Raw genomic sequence first — 21,166 nt, forward strand, 5'->3', positions numbered from 1 at the left:
GGATTCTAAACCGATGACAGGGAGGATCCAGGTCCAGGTCCTTTGGCTCTTTCCACCTCCCCTCCCACAGCACCAGAGTAGGAGCTCCACAAATAAGCATTAACTTAGGAAAAACACTCTCTGCTTGGAGTTCCAAAAGTACTAAACCCCAGGCAGCACGTTTTTAGAGAAGGGATGAATAGTTGGAGATTGGAGGGGTGGCCAGTAGAGTCTAGAGTTGGTAGAGTCTTGATCGCAGAACAGAAGGGAAACAAACGAACCTTAAAAAAAAAAAAAAAAAAAAGACAAAGGACAATTCTGTCTAAAAGAAGATACTTGGCATATGAAAAAAGTAGGTACAGATATGCAAATGAAACACCAGAGGCATGATGGGGGTTTGTATATGGCCACAGTTTCAAGCCATCAATTCTGTCATTCCAGCACTTACTGCTGGAGAATCTGGGCCACCTGCCTTGCAGGGTTCCAATCCCACTGCCAGTTCCCATAGCATGGAGAGACTCGAAGATGGAATCTGGCCCCTGGGGCTATAGATGCCAAGCCCTTGTCTCTTGGTGTCTCACTCAGTAAATCACAACTGGGGCTGCCCAGGGCCTTGTGCTCCTGGGCCTCTGGCTGAGAAACTGTGGACTTTACAGAAGCACCCAGGGCAAGATCTGAATGCTCAAGAGCACCCCCATTTCATGGAGCAAGAGACCTTTTTCATGGGGAGACCTGCAACTCCTCACAGCCTCACAGCCATTCCACTACCCATTAAACGGTTACAACACGGCTGCTAAGCCAAGCACTCAAGGAAAGTTCTCACCTAGTTAGGGGGCTCTGGGCAGGCTTCTGGGTTGGGGCTCCCAGTGGAGGTATGTTTTGCCCCAGTAAATCATACCTCCCAGGGTCGCTACAAGGATCAAATGAGTTAATATTTGTAGAGCACTCAGAAATTGCAACTATGAGGGCGCCTGGCTGGCTCAGCCCGAAGAGCATGTGACTCTTCGCGCCCCCCACTGGGTGTAGAGATGACTTAAAAAGATAAATGAAAACTTTTCAAAAAAAGATAATTATTAATAATAATGTTGTTACTATTACCAATCTTATTATTATCACCAGATACAGAAAAACAACTAAAAAATCTGCAGTTACCCTAGGAAGATGAATTAATATCTAAGAATTTAACAATTAGTAAGTACAAGTAGGTGGTGGGAGTCATTGACCTAAGACCATGTGATACAAAGCTGCTATATCCATATACTAAGCCCCCTTGAGTTGAAAACACTGGATTCAATGTAGATTATGATCTCCATTTTCATTATAGTTCATTTTTTTAAGATTTTATTTATTTATTTGACAGAGAGAGAGCAGGAGAGCACAAGCAGGGGAAGTAGCAGAGGGAGAAGGAGAAGCAGGCTTCCCAATAAGCAGGGAGCCCGACAGGAGGCTCAATCCCAGAACTCTGGGATCATGACCTGGGCCAAAGTTAGTTGCTTAACCAACTGAGCCACCCAGGCACCCCATGTTCATTATAATTTAATTGTGAAACTATAAAGTTGCCTATTTATACAAGCCAATATAAGATTACAAAATTTTATTGTCTGTGATATCGTGGAATTATAGAATTTTGAAGCTGGGGGCGCCTGGGTGGCTCAGTGGGTTAAGCCGCTGCCTTCGGCTCAGGTCATGATCTCAGGGTCCTGGGATCGAGTCCCGCATCGGGCTCTCTGCTCAGCAGGGAGCCTGCTTCCCTTCCTCTCTCTCTACCTGCCTCTCCATCTACTTGTGATTTCTCTCTGTCAAATAAATAAATAAAATCTTTAAAAAAAAAAAAAAAGAATTTTGAAGCTGGAAGGAACCGAAGGGAAATGTGAGATTGGACAGTTGCTCAAAGTCACACAATTAGTTTGTATCAGACCAGAAGCCAGGACTCAGAATTTCTAACTCTCAACACAACTGGAACACCATGCATTTCACCTGCATTAACTGAGCTTCTATTATGTGCCAGGTAATGCGAACAGCCTTATATAATCATCTCCTTTAATCTTCAAAACCACACTATCAGGTAGTATTCACTTTACAGGTGAGGATTTTGAGGCTGAGAAAGGTCAAGACGAATTTCAGAACCTTGCTGACCCTCAGTGTCTCCTGTCACCAAAGCAGCCCGTCTTTACCTTTATACTCCAGTGGCAGGTAGGGGTCTCAGTGTCTCAGCTCTGGGACACATTAGAACCTGGGGGAGGGAGATGCCTGGGTTTCACCCTGGACTAATTATATCAGAATCTCTGAGATCAAAGCTGGTTATTTTTATTTTAACCTCCCCCTAATGTACAATGAACAGCTAGGGTTAAGATCTACAGTGTTTGTGGACTTGACAGAGAAGAAAATGCTTGATTACAGCATAGTAGGATAAGTGCTATCATCAAGGGAAGCCGTGAAGGTGGTCCCCCCAACCTCGCTTGTCAATATTCTCACAGAGTCACACCAGTAACGTCACTTCAGCAACAAGCCAGGTGGGAATTTTCAATGGACGATCTGCCAAGAATCCAGGAAAAACCCCAGAGTGGGGGCGGGAGTGGGTAGGGGAAGCCTGCCTGAATAGTGTTGGTTGTACAAGGGACAGTATTCAAGAAAACGTCTGAGGATGACCATCGTGGGTTCTCTAGGCCACTGACACGTCTCTCTCCTAAGACCTCCTGTCAGGAAGTGCCAGCAGGGCAATCTCCTGCTGATAATCCTCTGGGGTCTCACACCAGCTCCACTCTGAAGCCTGGCCGGGACCCAGTCTGGGCCTCCGATTCTGGCAGTGGGGGAAGGGACTGGAGCCCAGGAGATAAGACCCGCCTAGCAACTGTTGCTAGAGGCAAGTAGCCTTTGTTATCAAGCATTAGTAACACAATAGGAGGCTGAGCAGCCAGGATAGTCCATCAACATCATCCCAGGCCCTGAATTAGCCCCAGAAGCTAGAAGGGGGAGGTTGTGCGGCTCAGCAAAAGGATTCCCGTGCAGACGGTTTTTAGTTGTTAATGTGCTGACGGCTCCCCCTACTCTGGCTAATGGGGGCATTAAGGCAGAGACTCTATTGCAAGAGGCCTTTGTTCCAGGGTCAGAGCAGAACAAATGGTCAAATCCCATCCCCCTCAGCCTCTCCAGAATCCCAAATCCCAACCTTCTAGGATGGTGGGGGTGGGCAGAGAGGGAGGAGAGGTTAGGGGCTAGTCAGGGTCCCCACGTGAAATGCCCCCAGAGCCCACTCCTCCGCGGGGTAAGGAGAAAACAGTCCAGCCGAAAAAGGGGAGGGATGAGACAGGAAACTATTGCCTTCCCTACAGTTTCTCAGCATCTTCCCCTAAATGCTTCCCCACCGAGCTCAAGATGAAAGTCACAGCCCTCAAAGCGACCAACACCCAAAGCCTCTGCGATTTCCCCCTCCCCCTCCCTCCTCTGCCCTCCGCCCCCAAAGGCACCCAGGGCTCTGACAGGATTGAAGGGCTATCTCCCCGGTGCTCCACACTGGGAAAGCCTCCGGGATTGCGCAACAGGAAGTGGTCCCCCCAGCAGGGGCCAGCACCGCTCTGGGTGAAGCATCCGCTCAGCCAATCCCAGGGGCTCTCTATCCCCTGCGGAAGGGCGAGACTGGAAGCCGCATGCCCTCTCTGGCAGTTCCTTTTGAGCTGGAGCATGGGTCCCTCAATGCTCACGAAATCCAGCGCCCTGGCCTCTGTCTAGTCACTCCTTACCACCAACACAATTTTGGCCGAGCTCTCTGACCTTCCCGAGCCTCAGTTTCCACGTCCATAAAACGCAAGCTCGCTATGCAGCTCAAATGCTTTGTAAAGGTCAAGGCGAAGACGGCCTTTGCTACAAGTGCGGTCTGGGTCAGATCATCTGCATTAGAATCATCGGGAAGAGGGGAAGCGCTAGTTAATTCTGCGGCTTCCCGGCCCTACTCAAGAGCACAGAACTAGAATCCCTAGTTAATTCTGCGGCTTCCCGGCCCTACTCAAGAGCACAGAACTAGAATCCCGGCAGGCTGGGGCCCAAGGCGAATTTTAAAGAGCACATCCAGATGATTCATCTGAACAGCCAAGTTTGAGGACCATCATCAGCAAGCATCACTATCACTACTGGTGCCTCTTAGCAACCTAAGATGTGGTGCCGGTCTGAAATATCTCACAGTCCGACATAAATAACGGGGCAACAGATGCTGGTGCCGGAAATCCACATTTCTAGGAGGCAAAGAGGGAGATGTGGGCTGCCACAGTCCCGGGTCAGGGGCGAAGGAGGGGTTGGCGGACTTAAGAACCAGTTTCAGTGGAACCCAGAGGAGAGGACAGGGCTTAGATGGGGGTGGAGCGGATGCTTGGAGAGAAAAGGATTTTCCAGGCCCAAACCTGGCAATAAATTGTTTTGAGAGGTGCAATTTCTTCTACCCCACACAGTCCAGGCCCAATGCCGGCTCCTCTCTTTTAGAAATTCTTCTCTTTATAGATGGATAGACCCTGGCTTCCTGTAAAAGGATCCTTTGTCTCCAGGTCTTATCTACTTGGCTCACAAAACTGAGGAAAGCTCTACTGAGGGACAAAGGTCAGCCCCTCTCCCACTTCCCAAAAACTGTCCTCAGAGCTTTCACTACCAAACAATGCAGTCAGATCCCAAGCTCCCTTAGCTAAGTGCCAACTCTTCCCAGCCCTCCCAGGCTGGCCTTGAGCTAAGCTCAAGGATTATATTAACATATCTCAGGAGAAGGGTGGGTCAGTCCTGAGAGTTGAGCCTTGAGGAAACTTGGTCACCAATGAAGGGAAAGGAAGCCTGGACCCACAAACTGGAATTACTGGTTCTTGAGACAGGCATATACTTCATCAGAGGGTCCTTGATCATTCTAGATCAAACTGGGGGAGTAAAATCAATTTAGGAGTCCCAACAAGAATTAAAAATTTTTTAGAATGCAAAAATACCAGAATCTCTGTACATTGCATTGTTTCCTAAAATATTTTATAGATACATACGGATACATGTGGAAACACTATATAAATAAAGTCAACTTATTGTAGCACTTTCTCCCCCCTCCTGGCAAAAGGGTGATAATTTTCATCAGATTTTCCAAAGATTAAGTACGCTATTACGGACTCCCTTAAATTCTCAGAGCCCAGGGACAATAGGGCTCCCCACTCCGCTCACCAACATCCTTCTGGCTATACCTTGGCTTCAGGAAAGGCTAAGAATTACCCTCAAGGAGAGAGAACTTGCTGGTCAAGAAGGGAGTCTAATCTAATTGAGAGTTTTCTCTGAAAACCAGCACTCTGACTTTCTTGTTTATTCTTTTTTTTTTTTTTAAAGATTTTATTTATTTATTTGACAGAGAGAAATCACAAGTAGATGGAGAGGCAGGCAGAGAGAGAGAGGGAGGGAAGCAGGCTCCCTGCCGAGCAGAGAGCCCGATGCGGGACTCGATCCCAGGACCCTGAGATCATGACCTGAGCCGAAGGCAGCGGCTTAACCCACTGAGCCACCCAGGCGCCCTTGTTTATTCTTCTGTCTTTTATGAATTTGGTCAATGTGTTTTGGTCCTCTGGAGCTCTGCCACTTCTGAGTGTACAAACAATAACATTTCTGAGCCTATAAAGACCATGGAATATGGTAACAAAGCCAAAATGCCACCCTGTGGATTTTTCCACAAACTTGAAGGTTAGTCACCAAGGCGTTGATATGCTCAACAAATACTTCAGAGAATAAGCAGACTAGTTAGGATACCATATAGGGGAGAGCTCTACACAAAGGTCACATTCCCCAAACCACTTAAAATATTTAACCAGCTCAAACTCTTGGTGAGCGCACCAAATGGAACGTTCAGAAATCCTGCCTACTCCCAAAATACCCAAATCCCTCCCACAAATAGTCTTCAGGGAAGTTCTGTCCAACAGACATCGCAAAAGAATGGTCCAGTAGCATCTGATCACCTGGGGCTGCTCTCCTCAACAATGTGTCCCCTAACGTGGAGACCATCCTCGTTCTCTCCTTCTACAATGGCTCCTTCTCAGCCCACTTCATGAACTTTCCATCCTATTTTTGTTTGTTGGGCCCCTTTCTTGACCCACTCCTCTTTTCAACTCACAGCTTCTGTGGGAAACTCACCCCTCTGACAGTTTGAAGAATTACCTTTCTGCAGACAAATGTTAAACATCTGTTTCCAGGCTAGAACTCTCCTCCGGGCTCCACAGTCATATTTCACCATTTCCCAGACATCTTCACAGGATTATCTCATAGACCCCTCCAATTCTACAGGTTCAAAACCAAAATTTCTATTCTCCCTCCCCATCCTGCTTGTCCTCTTACTTCCCCTATCTCCATCAATGTCACCACCAGTCAACTCAACTCAAGTTCAACACCAGCAAGTGGCTCTAGAGCTTCACCCCAACACGGTCAGTCAGGAAGACCTCTAGAGTCCTCCTCATTGCTCCTGCTCCCCCAGCCTTGTTATCTCATACCTGCTATTGCCCCACTCTCCCAGTCTCTGTCCCCAACTCTCTCAGCCCGCAACCCTCTCATTGTGATCTGTTCTCCCCAGTGCTACCAGGGTGATCCATTTGCCAGACCCATCAGCTGTCCCAGGACCAAGAATGTAGTCTTGAGCGACTCTGGGAAGCTAAATTTTGATAGTCAAGCCAGAGCAGAGCAAAGAGTTGGGCTCACCGGGAGCAGCATGGCTCTGAGCTCCAGGTAGAGCACATTGTCCTGGTAGAACTCCTCTAGAGCCTGGAAAATATAGTCTCTGAACACCGGTGCATAGTGGACAAGGCCAGAGATTGTGAAGAAGATGCTTTGAAACTTGGACCAGACGATATTTTGGTTTGCATAATCCACCTCTGGGTTCTCGGTCATCAGCGTGAAATTCCTTAGCAGTCTGTCCAAGACACAAAACCAGTAAATTGAGGAGGTATATTTCAAGCCATCAACTTCAGGCACCTTCAGGATTCTTGCCCACCTTGCTTCTCCCACCAGAAGCAAACCCAGATGCATCATAGTGAACAGTGATGAGAGGCCATGGGAAGCACCCTGGGTTCTCTCATGGAACCCCTCCCTGAGACCTACTTTGTGCTCCTCAGGACCCAGCTCAGGTGGGATGTTTCCACTAACCAGGTTCTCCTGCTCCCTTCTGCATGCTTAGCCAGTCTGACCCCACTGTACTTCTATTCTAGACCAACCTCTCTTTGGGGGGGCAGTGTGTTATACATGGAATTATACACCCTAAAATCTGTATGTTGAAATCCTAACCCTGAATGTGACTATATTTGGAGATAGGGCCTTTTCAGTGGTAATGAAGGTTAAATGAGGTCATAAGGGTAGGAGCCCCATAGACTAGGACTGGCATCAAGGACACCAGTGACAGGCGTCACACACACAGGGGAAAGGCCCTGTGAGGACACGCTATCTTCAAGCCAAGGACAGAGGCCTCAGGAGAGATCAAACATGCCAAAATCTTGATCTTTAATGTCTAGCTTCCAGACCAGTGAGAAAATAAATTTGGGGGGGCATCTGGGTGGCTCAGTGGGTTAAGCCTCTGCCTTCAGCTCAGGTCATGGTCTCAGAGTCCTGCATTCGAGCCCCACATTGGGATTTCTGCTCAGCAAGTAGCCTGCTTCCACCCCAACCCCCGCCCCCACACCCCCACCTGCCTCTCTGCCTACCTGTGATCTCTGTCAAATAAATAATAGGGGCGCCTGGGTGGCTCAGAGGGTTAAAGCCTCTGCCTTTGGCTTAGGTAGTGATCCCAGGGTCCTGGGATCACCCCCCAAGGGGCTCTCTGCTCAGCAGGGAGCCTGCTTCCCTTCCTCTCTGTCTGCCTACTGTGATCTCTGTCTGTTAAATAAATAAACAAATAAATAAATAAATAAATAAATAAATTAAAATCTTTAAAAATAAATAAATAAATAAAATATTTTACAAAAAGAAAAAGAAAAGAAATTTCTGTTGTTGAAGGCACCTGGTCTGTAGTATTCTGTTATGGCAGCCCTGGCAAGCTAATACAGGAGGTAGGATGGAAATATGGGGACTACACAACCCAGGCTTTGCCCCTGAGTAGCCATGTACTAGCTCTGTGGCCTTAACCTTGAGCTTTACATTTCTTATTCGTAAAAGGAAGTAAGCTCATAAAAGCACTCTATAGATGATTCTATGCTGAAAACAGCTATTACTTATAATATCACTTTACAAGTGTGTTGGGAAGTTGCTACAAAACATTTTCAAGCTGTTTCACCCACCAATGCACTGTCATTATTCCAGGAGCTGGGAGCTTTTCATCCTTCTGGTATTAAGCTTCTAGGCAAAATTCACCTGATGCAACAATAGTGTTACTGTTAATACCTCTTACAGGTCAAATGAGATTTTAAATGAACCAGGAACTTGCTATTTGAATGCTTTTGTGAAGCAAAGTATCTTATAAAGTTAAAAGCCTCCTTATTTTTTTTTATAAACATATATTTTTATCCCCAGGGGTACAGGACTGTGAATCGCCAGGTTTACCACTTCACAGCACTCACCAAAGCACATACCCTCCCCAATGTGATTTTTTTTTAAGGTCCGATTTGCATATATGGTTTGTACCAAGGAAGACACACCCACACACCACCCACTACGTCCTAAGGCCACGTGACACATTCTTTCGAAACCACACTCACCCGTAGTCAAACTCAGTGACGTTCTGCATCTCCTTTCGATATTTCTCCAGCAAAACCCACTCTGAACACTCTGCTGGCATAGGGGTAGGGGGTGTTGGATAAGCAAATTTGAACTTCAGGGCCCCCTTCGGGGTGATACAGAAATGACAGTGAGGTCTATAGGTGACATTTTTTACCAGCCAGTTCATGCTCAGGATGCCGAAGTCATGGACATGTAAGGCAGCCCCTGGAAGGGAAGAAGGGCAGGGGATGGGGTGAAGCAAAAGAGGTGAAGTGATCCAACCCCGCATTGTATTCCCTGCTTGATGGGCAGCCTGCTTCTCCCTCTCTGCTGCTTGTGTTCTTTCACGCACACACTGTCTCTCCTGCACACATACTCTCTTTCGCTCAACTAAATAAAATCTTTTTCTTTAATAAAGACTCTATTTATTTATTCATGAGAGACACAGACAGAGAGGCAGAGGGAGAAGCAGGCTCCCCACTGAGCAGAGAGCCCGATGTGGGACTCAATCCTAGGACCCCGGGATCATGACCTGAACCAAAGGCAGAAGCTTAACCATCTAAGCCACCCAGGCACCCTCAACTAAATAAAATCTTTAAAAAATTAATGTAAATATGCTCTAGACATACCATACTAGAAATGCATTTATCCAAGATGCTCGTTCGTACCATACCCTGTTTGTTACCTTAGCCTCTGAGAAAAGGCAGAAGAGGCAAATCAAAGACATGAACGGAGCAGTAGGTCCTATGGCCCAGACACTGCCTTGTGGGTGGAGGCATCTGCTTTATCAGGAAAGACAGTAAAGCCCAGCTCCCACTCCCCACTGTCTCTCTGAGGCAGAGTCCCTTCTGAAGCTGGGCTTTTGGTAAACCAGAAGACACCTTGGATGTTTGCCAAGGAAGAACAAAGGTGCAGCGTAGCGGAGTGGGGTTCTCACTGCTCCACTTATTTATTTATTTTTATCTTATTTATCATTATTTTTTAAATAATAATGATAAATATTGGCTCCACATCCAATGTGGGGCTTGAACTCACAATCCTGAGATCAAGAGTCCCATGCTCTACGGGCTGAGCCGTCCATGTGCTCCTCCCTGCTCCATTTACAACAGCAACAGCTCCAATAGCAATGCTAGTTCCAACTTTAGTTCCCCCTCCCTGCCCAGCATGTGCAAACCATCCCCTCCAAACCTCTACCTTTTGGCATCTTCTTCAGGATACTAAACACCTCACTTTTCTCGATGAGATTCTTGGCCTGGAAGAAGTGGATGCTGGGAGGGAAATTCTGGATCTTCATGGCCTGCACCACCTCAGCCTTTTTGAGAGCCATGAGCCTCTCGTTGGCCAGCTCCTCCTGCTCAGTCAGCACCAGCTGTCCCCCCAGCTGCAGCATCTTCTCTCTCATCAACAGCTGGGTCCGTGCTTCATCTATGGATATGGCTGAGCAGAAAAAAAGTATCGCCACCACCAAAAGCAGGGAGATCAGGGCGGGCCACCCCGATGGGCCACCCATGGACACTGGGATGCCTGGAAGATGAAATTGCTCAGATGGAAACCCAACATGGCTAAAGAAGGGAGTAGATCAGTGCAAATCGACAGATTTAAGTGTCAAACTCTGATTTTCCTTCTCCCACTCTGTTCTCAGGTAACCAGGAGGCAACATACTTCTCTAAGCTCGCAGAGAAAAGACCTCCAGGTACAGACCTAAAGGGGTTTCCCAAATCATAAGTCACCATGAGCCCTCCTTGAACAAAGTAGAGCGTTTCAGTTAGTGAGACATGTTCACACATAGAGGAGTATACTGCAATCAGATTTTTAGTGTTTCACTTTTAAATATCATCAGAGAGTAAGAGCTCACAAGGCACACAAAGAACATCTCCAGCATCATAAAGGAACTTCAGGAAAAACACAAAAACAAAAACAAAAACAAAAAACAAAGAGAAACAGAGACAATGCATGAAATAAAAGTAAAATTCAAAAGAACCATACTTAATAGCCTAAGAAGGATATGAAAAGATACTGTGTCCATAAAACAACTACAGGGAATTATAAAAAATGTAATTTCTTTTATATAATGGCTTGCTGGCTCAGTCCATAGGGCATGTAACTCTTTTTTTTTTTTTTAAAGATTTTATTTATTTCTTTGACACAGAGAGAGAGAGAGATCACAAGTAGGCAGAGCAGCACAGAGAGAGCGAGGGGGAAGCAGGCTCCCTGCTGAGCAGAGAGCCCGATGCAGGGCTCGATCCCAGGACCCTGGGATTATGACCTGAGCTGAAGGCAGAGGCCCTGGGCATGTAACTCTTGATCTTGGGGTTGTGAGTTCAAGCCCCACAGTGGGCATAGAGATTACTTAAAAATTTGAAAAAAATTAGGGGCACCTGAGTGGCTCAGTTGATTGAGCAATCTGCCTTCAGCTCAGGTCATGATCCCAGCATCCGGGGATCCAGCCCCCTGTCTGGTTCCCTGCTCAGCAGGGAGTCTGCTTCTCCCTCTCCCTCTGCTGCTCCCCCTGTCTGTGCTCTCCCTCTCTCTCTCTCTCTCTCTCTCTCTATCTCTCTCTCTCTCTCTCAATAAATAAATAAATAAATAAATTTAAAAATAAACAGAATGAAAAACAGCTTTTAGAAATTAAAAATACAAAGGTTGAGGGGCTCCTGGGTGACACAGTTAGTTAAGTGTCTGACTCTTGTTTTCGGCTCAGTGGTGGTCTCAGGTTGTGAGAATGAACCCTATATCAGGCTCCATGCTCAGTAAGGAATCTGCTTAAGATTCTCTCTCCTGGGACACCTGGGTGGCTCAGTCATTTGAGCGTCTGCCTGCAGCTCAGGTTATGATTCCAGGGTCTGGGATCAAACCCTATATCAGACTCCTCGCTCTGGGGGCAGCCTGCTTCTCTCTCTGCTTGTTACTCCCCTGCTTGTGCTCTTGCACTGTCTCTCTGACAAAAAAATTTTTTAAATCATTAAAAAAAAAAAAAAAGATTCTCTCTCTCTCTCCCTCTGCTCCTCCCCCCATGTTTTCTTACTCTCTCTCTCTCAAATAAATAAGTGAATAAATCTTTTTAAAAATACAAAAGCTGAAATTTTTTAAATTTCCTAGCAATATTATAAGATGGAATTGAAGACGATCTTTTTAAAATTAGGACGAAATAAGGTGCGCCTGGGTGACTCGATGGGTTAAGGCCTCTGCCTTCAGCTCGGGTCATGATCTCAGGGTCCTGGGATCAAGCCCTGCATTGGGCTCTCTGCTCAGCGGGGGGCCTGCTTCCTCCTTTCTCTCTGCCTGCTTCTCTGCCTACTTGTGATCTATCAAATAAATAAAATCTTAAAAAAAAAAATAAAATTAGGACAAAATAAGAAAGAAACAAATGAGGTGATTTTAACTCAGGAAACCCAATCCCAAATAACAGACATATCAGAAGAAAAAAGAAGAAATAGGAGAAAAAAATAAATAAATAATAGAAGAAATTGGGCCAGAACAGAAGACCTAACTCTGGTTTAAAGAGCTGATTTGTTGTTGAGCTCCTAGCAAAGCAGAAGCAATTGCTCAATAGCTACACCAAGATAGTCATTGTGATATTTCAGAATGGTAGCACTAAAAGCTGCTTAAAAGCTTCTAGAGAGTAGCTAGTCCAGGTTGGCAGTGAGCAAGGATTTAAGGGGAGAAGGAAAGAAACTAGCTTGTATTGGGTCTCCACATGCCAGGCACTCTACCTGGGTCATTTATGTGAATTACATTTAAGAATTACAGGGTGTCAGGCCGCCTGGATGGATCAGTAGGTTAAGCCTCTGCCTTCAGCTCAGGTCATGATCCCAGGGTCCTGGGCCCCGCAGCATCAGTCTCTCTGCTCAGCAGGGAGCGTGCTTCCACCCCCTGCCTACCTCTCTGCCTACTTATGATCTCTGTCTGTCAAATAAATAAGTAAAATCTTTTTTTTTTTTTTAAAGATTTTATTCATCTATTTGACAGACAGAGATCACAAGTAGGCAGAGAGGCAGGCAGAGAGAGATGGGGAAGCAGGCTCCCCACTAAGCAGAGAGCCCGATGCGGGACTCCCTCCCAGGACCCTGGTATCATGACCTGAGCTGAAGGCAGAGGCCCTAACTCACTGAGCCACCCAGGCACCCCTAAATAAATAAAATCTTTAAAAAAAAAAAAAGAATTATGGAGTGCCTGCATGAGTCAATGAGAGGAGTATGTGACTCTTGATCTCAGGGTTGTGAGTTTAAGCCCCATGTTGGGTATAGGGATTACTTAAACAATTAACATATATAATATAATATATAAATTAATAAATATTAATAAATATCTATAATAATTAATTAATAATATATTGATATATAATATAGGTATTAATTGTTTTGCATACTTGAAAGTATGATATGGTATCCTGGAAAGAATCAAGGCTATAAACTGGAAGACCTCATGACCAGTCCCAAATTAGGATGTCTTCAACAGTGAGACTTAGGCAAACTGCTTAATGTCTATGGGTCTCAGTTTTCTCACTTGTGAAAAGGGTGAATTACACTAAATCAGTGCCTCCAAGTGGGATACCAGTATCATCAGTGATACAAAATACCACCGTTTAGGTTGAATTAAAAAATTTAAAAATAAGTTAATTGAAAGAAAAATATTAAGGAGGGGCACCTAGGTGGTTCAGTCGGTTAAGCCTCTGCCTTCAACTCCGGTCATGATCCCAGGGTCCTGGGATTGAGCCCGGCAAGGAGCTCCCTGCTCAGCAGCAAGTCTGCTTCCCCCTCTCCTACTCCCCCTGCTGTGCTCTCTCTCTCTCTCTGGCTCACTCCTTCTCTCAAATAAATAAATACAATCTTTTTTTTTTTTTTAATAGAAAGATATTAAGTAAAGAGAGCTGCAGAGATATGACGAAGGTGAAAAGCTTGCTAATCATTGAAATACAATATATCCCAGATTCTTTGCAGGGCTATTGACTTACTCTAAGCTACACCAGACACCAAGAGGGAATTTTCAGAAGGAACAGGATACTATTTACTCTTGTGCCACAGCTATGGCAGGTGTACCATCCTAATCAGAGAGCTGGACTTTAGAAGAACCCTGCAACTTCATGAAGTCTTTGAATCTCTCTTCAGACCAGTGTTTGCCAACAGCTAAAAGAGAAGAATGACATATATGTCACTGTCCCATCCATCCCATGCTGCGTCCTCCAATCAATGGCCCCAGCCCCTTGTCCCTCTTTCCTTACTGACATGTAGCAGAGGCCACTAAGTACCACAGCCTCCAATTCTGCCATCTCCACAGACCCCAGAAGCAGTTGTGTGGCCCAGCATTCCAGGACTTTTCTTGGCCTGACAGACAAAAGCTTATCTAACACCGGTCCTGGCCAAGGCTGACTGAGCATCACGAAAAGTCATCTCTAGAACACTTGTCACTAAATTTACTTCATCTCTCTCCTCATGAAAAGTGTCTTTTACCTTTAAAAGAAGGTGCATGAAGACACTATAGTTTGTCCCCAGGGTAAGAACAAAGAAATAGACCATGTGCCTCTAGGACTCCAAGTCAGTGTCCTGGGGTCCACAACCATTTCAAAAGCCTATTGTGGGGCCAGGCTATGCCATTCCTCCCCTCTGGAAGGCACAGGCCCACTTGCAGTGGGGGCAGGGAGGGCAGCCAGCTGGGAAACAGAGCCCAAGTGCCAGCGTCCCTACTCCCTACCGTAACCTCATGAAATAGACCCCCACCCCAGGGGATCCCAGGTACCTCAGAGCAGCTCCAGAAACTGCAGACTGTTTGCTGAGTCCCCCGACAGCTGTGTCACAAGCACCAGAAAAGCTCACCATCCTGTTTTCACTTCCTGTCAGGGCAGGTTTCACTTCCTCCCGCCTCACATTGCTCAGGCCTCCAGAGAGAGGCAAGGAAGGCAGGGTCTGGCTGAGCTGAGGCAGCAAGGAGGCCTGAGAATATGCATTTACGTGCGTGTGTGTCCATGTGCACACTTACGTGCTTGTGCGGTGATCTCTGTGTGTGTATGTGTGTGTGGTCACGTGTATGTGTGTGGGAGTTACAAACATCTGTGTGAGTGTACATGTGGGTTAATGCATGCAGAGGTTATGTATGTGTTTGTGAGGCAGTTATATGCATGTCTGTGTGTGTCTGTGTGTTTGTGTGAGTTTATGTGTGTGTGTAGGCTTCTGTTTGCTTGGGGGGGGATACCTGTGTATTTGTGTTTGAGGTGTCTTTGTAGGGTCCAGAGCATAGTTTTAGACAACAAGCACCACAAGGAGGCACTCCAAAGTTTGCTCATAAACTTTGCAGAGAATAGCTCTCCTCTCCTCCAAATGTGGTCATGGATCCTGAAGCAACCCTCTAGACACAGGGTGAAAAGGTAGATATAAAAGAAGGTAAATACTTTAGGGGAACAATTCAGGGATCTGGGGGCGGGACCGTTGAGAAAGTAGGGAGGTGTGAGGCAAGAGCAAGGGGGCGGGGAGGACGGGCGAGAAGGCAAGAGGCAGAAGTTTCTGGAGAGAGAGCAGAGGAGGCCCAAGCCCTGACACCCTGATGCCGGAGTCAGACCTACCTTTGCACACTGGTCTGGCCTTTCACAGCTGTGTGGCCTTGGCCATGTTATTTAAACTCTCTATACTCCAATGTCCTGATCTGAAAATGGAGGTCATCAAAGTAAGGACTACATGCCGTCCACTGTGAGAATGCAGGCTAAGTGCCCCGTGCATTGTAAGTTCTCAAGAGATAGCAGCCGTTCCTACTTTTAGAAATAACTCTTGTGACATATCATCCAAGTCAAGCTAAAATAAAAGGGTCAGGACACCTGGGTGGCTCAGTGGTTAAAGCCTCTGCCTTCGGCTCAGGTCATGATCTCAGGGTCCTGGGATTGAGCCCCACATGGGGTTCCCTGCTCAGCAGGGAGCCTGCTTCCCCCCCACCCTCTCTGCCTGCCTCTCTGCCTACTTGTGATCTTTGTCTGTCAAATAAATAAATAAAATCTTAAAAAAAAAAAAAGAAGGGTGAAACTGTACCAGTGACTTCAGCAACACACGCCTGCTCCACAAACTTGCCGAGTACCCCTCCTTCCCAGCCCCCTCTCATGGCCTTCTGCCCCACAGACACCCACAAACCCTCAGTAGTTCCACTTCTGCTGTTCCTAAACGTCTGGAACCCTGGGGCCCCTGGCCATCATCTTCTCCAAAAAGTAAAAAGGTCATCTGTTTCATAAACAAGAAGAAATTCAAAAGTGAAAATACAGAAGAACTAGCAATTCCCTCATCACAAGTTCAAGATTAATTTGTTTACAAGTCCGTGAAAACAGAAGAAACAAACAAGTGGTAAAGACAGATCAAACTGACCTACGGAAGGATAGGAAGGAAAAAAATCACCAATTTGAACATAAATCATTAGAATTTGTTTTTTTAAGATTGTATTTGTTTATTTGACAGAGAGAAAGCACAAGCAGAGGGATGGGCAGGAGAGGGAGAAGCAGGCTCCCCACCAAGCAGGGAGACCCATGGGGGACTTGATTCCAGGATCTGGGATCATGACGTGATCCCAGATCACGTCACCTAACCAACTGAGCCACCCAGGCACCCTAGAAGATTTTTTAAGATACCAGAGCAAAACTAAGATAAAGCTTTTCTTTCCAAAACCTTTGGTTAAATATAAGACCTAATGTTCACATCTCAAAGGATTGGCTCTGGAGACTCCCGGCTCATGACTTGGCAGGGAAGGGCAGAAAGCCAGGGGACGGCTGTGGGTCTTGAGGCTGAGGTTACTGCCTCAGGCAGAAGCTGTTTGGACCAGGGGAGTGGAGGCCCCAGCTATTGAGACAGAAGCAGAGGGGGGAATGGCTGGGACCGCACGCCTGGACACAGGATCAGAAACAATGAACTGAACAAGGAGACTCATCAGCGGAACCTGCAAACCTCTTGGCCTTCTGAGCCACCAGCCTCTTTGCGGCTGTGGCAGTAAGCACGAGTAGCAGAAGAGGTGTGCCATCCGACGACAGCACGCCCTGGTGTAAAAGGGTGAGGCCGTTCTGGAAGAAAATTCTGCCAAGCGCAGAGATCATAAAATGTAGAATAGGGCTCTGCTATTTATGCTTTATTGAAGACAACCATCAGAAGCAGAGCTGGCCTTGTTTCAGAATCTGAAAAATCTACAGGGCAGAAAAAGGGGACCCAAGCATCTTTTGGTGATTTCAAAGCTTAACCTAAATGGATGAAGTCTGAAAGGACAGGCAGGTTATGACCCCAAAACTGGAGACAGGAGAGGTTTTTAGAATTAAAGATGGTGTATGGCTAACACAAATTTTTGAGAGGTATTTTCTTTTCTTTTCTTTCTTTCTTTTTTTGTTTTTTAAATTTTATTTATTTATTTGACAGAGAGAGAGAGAGAGAGAGAGAACACAAGCACAGGGAGAGGGAGAAGGAGAAGCAGGCTTTCCTCAGAGTGGGGTTTAATCCCAGGACCCTAGGATCATGACCTGAGCCAAAGGCACATGCTTAACAACTGAGCCACCCAGGTGCCCATGAGAGGTATTTTCTTTAAAACATTGTTTTGTCCCCTCAATACCATGAATTATATGTCATTGCTATATGTAACCTACAGCAAACTATAGGAGCGTTACCTACAGTGGAAGGTTTACAGTGCTGATTATACCACTTCTAGAGAAGATAAATAAGGTTCTCTGATCCCAGAGTTTAGAAAAATGAAATACTAATTGCTAAAGTTTATTGAGAATTATATATATTTACTAATCTAATTCTTGCAGTGATCTTATAAATTGCTACCTCTCCTTGACAAGTGAGGGCACTGAAACACCGGGGTGGGGGTGGGGAGGTTGCTAACTTGCTCAAGGTCCCACAGCTGGACTTGGAAGTTCCCACCTACAGCCTTCCCTGGCAGCAAGGAAACAGGAGGTCTTCAGGGTGATGGAGAGCCACTGGTGTGGGGGAGTGCCCCTCAAGACAGAAGGGCAGATCCCTGGAGGAGAGCCCAATTCCCAAAGATGGGACACAGAAACAGATATTATCAGGCATAACATGATTTTTCTAGATACTGGGAGCTCGTGCTTTTAATAACCAAAGTTTTTCAGGAAGCAAAAAATTAGCTCTTTCAAGGAATTGTTGTGTGACAGATTTTACTTATTTATGTGACAGAGAGATCACAAGTAGGCAGAGAGGCAGGCAGAGAGAGAGGGGAATCAGGCTCCCTGCTGACCAGAGAGCCTGATGTGGGGCTCCATTCCAGGACCCTGAGACATCATGACCTGAGCCGAAGGCAGAGGCTTAACCTACTGAGCCACCCAGGCACCCCCCACCAAAAAAATTCTTAACATCTATGAGCTTAATGCCTTTATCTCCAATAAGGGAAGAATAACATGTTCTTCCTAAGTTTTTTACCAAGTAAGTTTGTGTGTGTATGTTAAATAATACAATAATACACATAAAAATATCTCTCTCACTTTTTTTTTTTTTAGGGAGAGAAAGTGCACAAGAGGTGGAAGAGGCAGAGGGAGAGAGAATCTTAAACAGGCTCCATGGTCAGCGTGGAGCCCCACATGGGGCTCAATCTCACGACCCTGGGATCATGACCTGAGCTGAAATCAACCCTGGGATCATCCCACGACTAAGCCAGTCAGGCCCACCCAAACTAGACCCTTTAAACACAAAGACAAAATCCATAGAGCTACAGACATTCTTTCCCAACTCTGTTTAGAAGATCACTGCAGATTTCTTTGGGGGAAGAGAAACAGTTTCTAACCTACTTAAGGAAGGCGTACCCTACTAAAAATGAAGATAATATTGAAATTTTACACACTTAACAAGACTTTTCCCCTACTAGTCTCCCTGACATCAGCAACCAGCTTCATACCCACAGTGAAGAAAAGAGAAAAGCCTTCCGCTGGGGCCTTCACCAGCCCCTGACAATAGCCCTATAGATACAGACAGGGACTTGCCAGATCACTTTATAGCACAAGGCATGGCCAACAACCACCCCTCCCCCAAATACACAGAGCTTGTAGCATCCTTTTATTACCCCACTCGTTTTTTTTTTAATATTTTATTTACTCATTTGAGAGGGAAAGAGACAGTGACAGAGAACAGAGCAGGAGAAGAGGGAGAAGCAGGTTCCCTGCTCAAAAGGGTCCTGGCCCTGGGATCATGACCTGAGTTGAAGGCAGAGGCTTAACCAACTGAGCCACCAGGTGCCCCTACCCCACCTAGCCCACTCTTAAATATAAGCAGACATCCAGGAGCTGCTACACTTGAGATATGCTATTTTATGACAGAGCAAAAAGTATCTTGAAGGAAAGAGAATGGGAGAGAGAAGAAAACTCCATCTAATATATTAGTCTTGGAGAGGTAAGAGAAGATGTCATACCTATAAAACAAGGACAGGATGTTATAAAGAAGGGAGAGTCAAAGAGTGAAAACTCAATTCCACACAAATAATGGAAAGTAAGAATGAAAAACTACAGAAAAGTTGAATGATAAAGTTAACATCTTCCAGAAGGCAGAACAAAAAGACAAAGAAAAGAAAAAGTGGAAGGGAAAGATTTATTTATTTATTTATTTATTATTATTATTATTATTAAAATTTATTTATTTGAGAAAGTGAGAGCATGAGTGGAGGGGCAGAGGGAGAAGGAGAAGCAGACCCCCCACTGAACAGGGGGCCTGACACAAGACTTGATCCAGGGACCCTGGGATCATGACCCGAGTCAAAGGCAAATGCTTAAACGACTGAGCCACCCAGGCACCCCAGGAAAGGATTTTTTTTTAAAGTATAAACAGTTGAAAAAAATCAAAGGTATGAAAACATCATGTTCCAGAAACAGAAAACAGAGTGGAGAAATGCCAAAGAAATAATTCAAGAAAATATCTTAGAACAGAGAGACAGGTGAATCTAGACTCAAAGGGTCCTTGGAAGGCCCACAAGATAGCTGAAAATGAACCTGGGCAAGGCCATGGTGGTGAGAGTGCAGAACACTGGGGACAAAGTAAAGAAATCCACCTCATCTAAAAAAAGAGGGTTGGGGGTTCCTGGGTGGCTCTGTGGTTAAGCATCTGCCTTCCGCTCAGGCCATGATCCCAGAGTCCTGAGATCAAGCCCCACGTTGGGCTCCCTGCTCAGCGGGAAGCCTGCTTCTCCCTCTTCCACTCCCCATGCTTGTGTTCCCTCTCTCGCTGTGTCTTTGTCAAATAAATAAATAAAATCTTAAAAAAATAAAAATAAAACAAGAGGGTGAACCAGAAAAAAGTAATTCAGGGGACCCGGGAGACCAAGATCCAACACAAGAGGAGTTTCAGAGAAGAGAATCTGGGGATGACTAAAGGGAAAAGACAGAAAACTAAGTTAAAAACAAAAAACAGTGACTAACTCCATAAAACACAAAATTGTGGTGACAGGGGAGAGTTATCACAGTGAACCACACAGCTTAGCCGTGTCTAAGAGTTTGCCTCTTAGACAGGATCCCTAAGACAGCCCTGAACATAGAGCTGACAAAATCATATAAATCCATCAGGATGATGGAGGGATAGAAAAATTAGGGTGTGGTGGTAGAAGTAGAGGGAAAGCTGAGAGAGACGAAACTTTCTGGAGCAGGAAGCCTGCCGCTCACGCCTAAAACAGAATAAATCAAGAAGGGGAGCAGTAGAAACAGTTATGAGGGGTATGGAGGAAGATGCCAAACGATTCGGCTGAAAGGCCTGAAGAGCACAGCCTCTGGAGAGCACGGAATGACTGGCGTGGGGGCTGCAAGGGAGGCGTGAGTCTAAAACATTCTGACTCCTGAACCAGGGGTGGGAGTGCATGGCCCTAGTCTTCTTCCTCTTTCTCTGGCTGCTGAGCCAGCCCGTCCAGGGACCTTGTGGAGTGGAGAAATGAGCGGTGTTGCACACAGACACACCCCAGCAGAGCTCAACAGTTCGGCACTCACCGAGGACTGGAGAATTCCTGCAGAGGACCCGTTTCAAGATTCTATGAGGCAAACTCTGAAAAGGAAGACCGAGCGATCCAATGATTCATCACTCTCCAAAGTTATTTGCTCAGTGTCTAGCTTCTCCATTCATTAGATTGCAACACTTAGTAAATATATGTTCAAAAATCATTAACATTTCAGGGGCGCCTGGGTGGCTCAGTGGGTTAAAGCCTCTGCCTTCGGCTCGGGTCATGATTCCAGGGTCCTGGGATTGAGCCCCGCATCGGGCTCTCTGCTCAGCCAGGAGCCTGCTTCCTCCTCGCTCTGCCTGCCTCTCTGCTTACTTGTGATCTCTCACTGTCAAAAAAAAAAAAAAAAAAAAATCGTTACCATTTCTTTAGCACTTACTGTGTACCAGACACTATGCTCAAATGCACTAGCAGCAGTGGTCCTCGGGACAACTCTGCAAGGTGAGTAATCTGCCCATTTTACAGATTCTGAAGCACAGCCCAGACTCAGTGAAATATTTGTTGCCAGGCACACAGACTCCAAGGAGCATGCTCTTCCCACTCTGTTCTACTGCCTTCAGTGTTT

General features: G+C 46.0%; 1 protein-coding gene across 3 annotated transcripts in view; it reads right to left on the reverse strand.

Moving 5' to 3' along the window:
* Positions 1-14,503, reverse strand: part of ADA2 (adenosine deaminase 2) — a 34,930-nt gene extending 20,427 nt beyond the window's left edge. For all 3 annotated transcript variants that reach the window (XM_004773753.3, XM_004773754.3, XM_045071596.1), the window contains exons 1-5: positions 14,395-14,503; positions 13,613-13,784; positions 9,853-10,182; positions 8,658-8,883; positions 6,673-6,883 (exon numbers count right to left, since the gene is read on the reverse strand). In XM_004773753.3, the coding sequence (XP_004773810.1) occupies positions 6,673-6,883; positions 8,658-8,883; positions 9,853-10,168 (753 nt within the window). In that variant the 5' untranslated portion in view covers positions 10,169-10,182; positions 13,613-13,784; positions 14,395-14,503. The remainder of the gene's footprint in view (positions 1-6,672; positions 6,884-8,657; positions 8,884-9,852; positions 10,183-13,612; positions 13,785-14,394) is intronic.
* Between the last annotated feature and the right edge of the window lie 6,663 nt (positions 14,504-21,166).

The sequence above is a fragment of the Mustela putorius genome, unplaced genomic scaffold (genome assembly GCF_011764305.1).
Source record: "Mustela putorius furo isolate JIRA1106 unplaced genomic scaffold, ASM1176430v1.1 tig00003988_pilon_pilon_pilon, whole genome shotgun sequence".
NCBI classification, from domain to species: domain Eukaryota; kingdom Metazoa; phylum Chordata; class Mammalia; order Carnivora; family Mustelidae; genus Mustela; species Mustela putorius.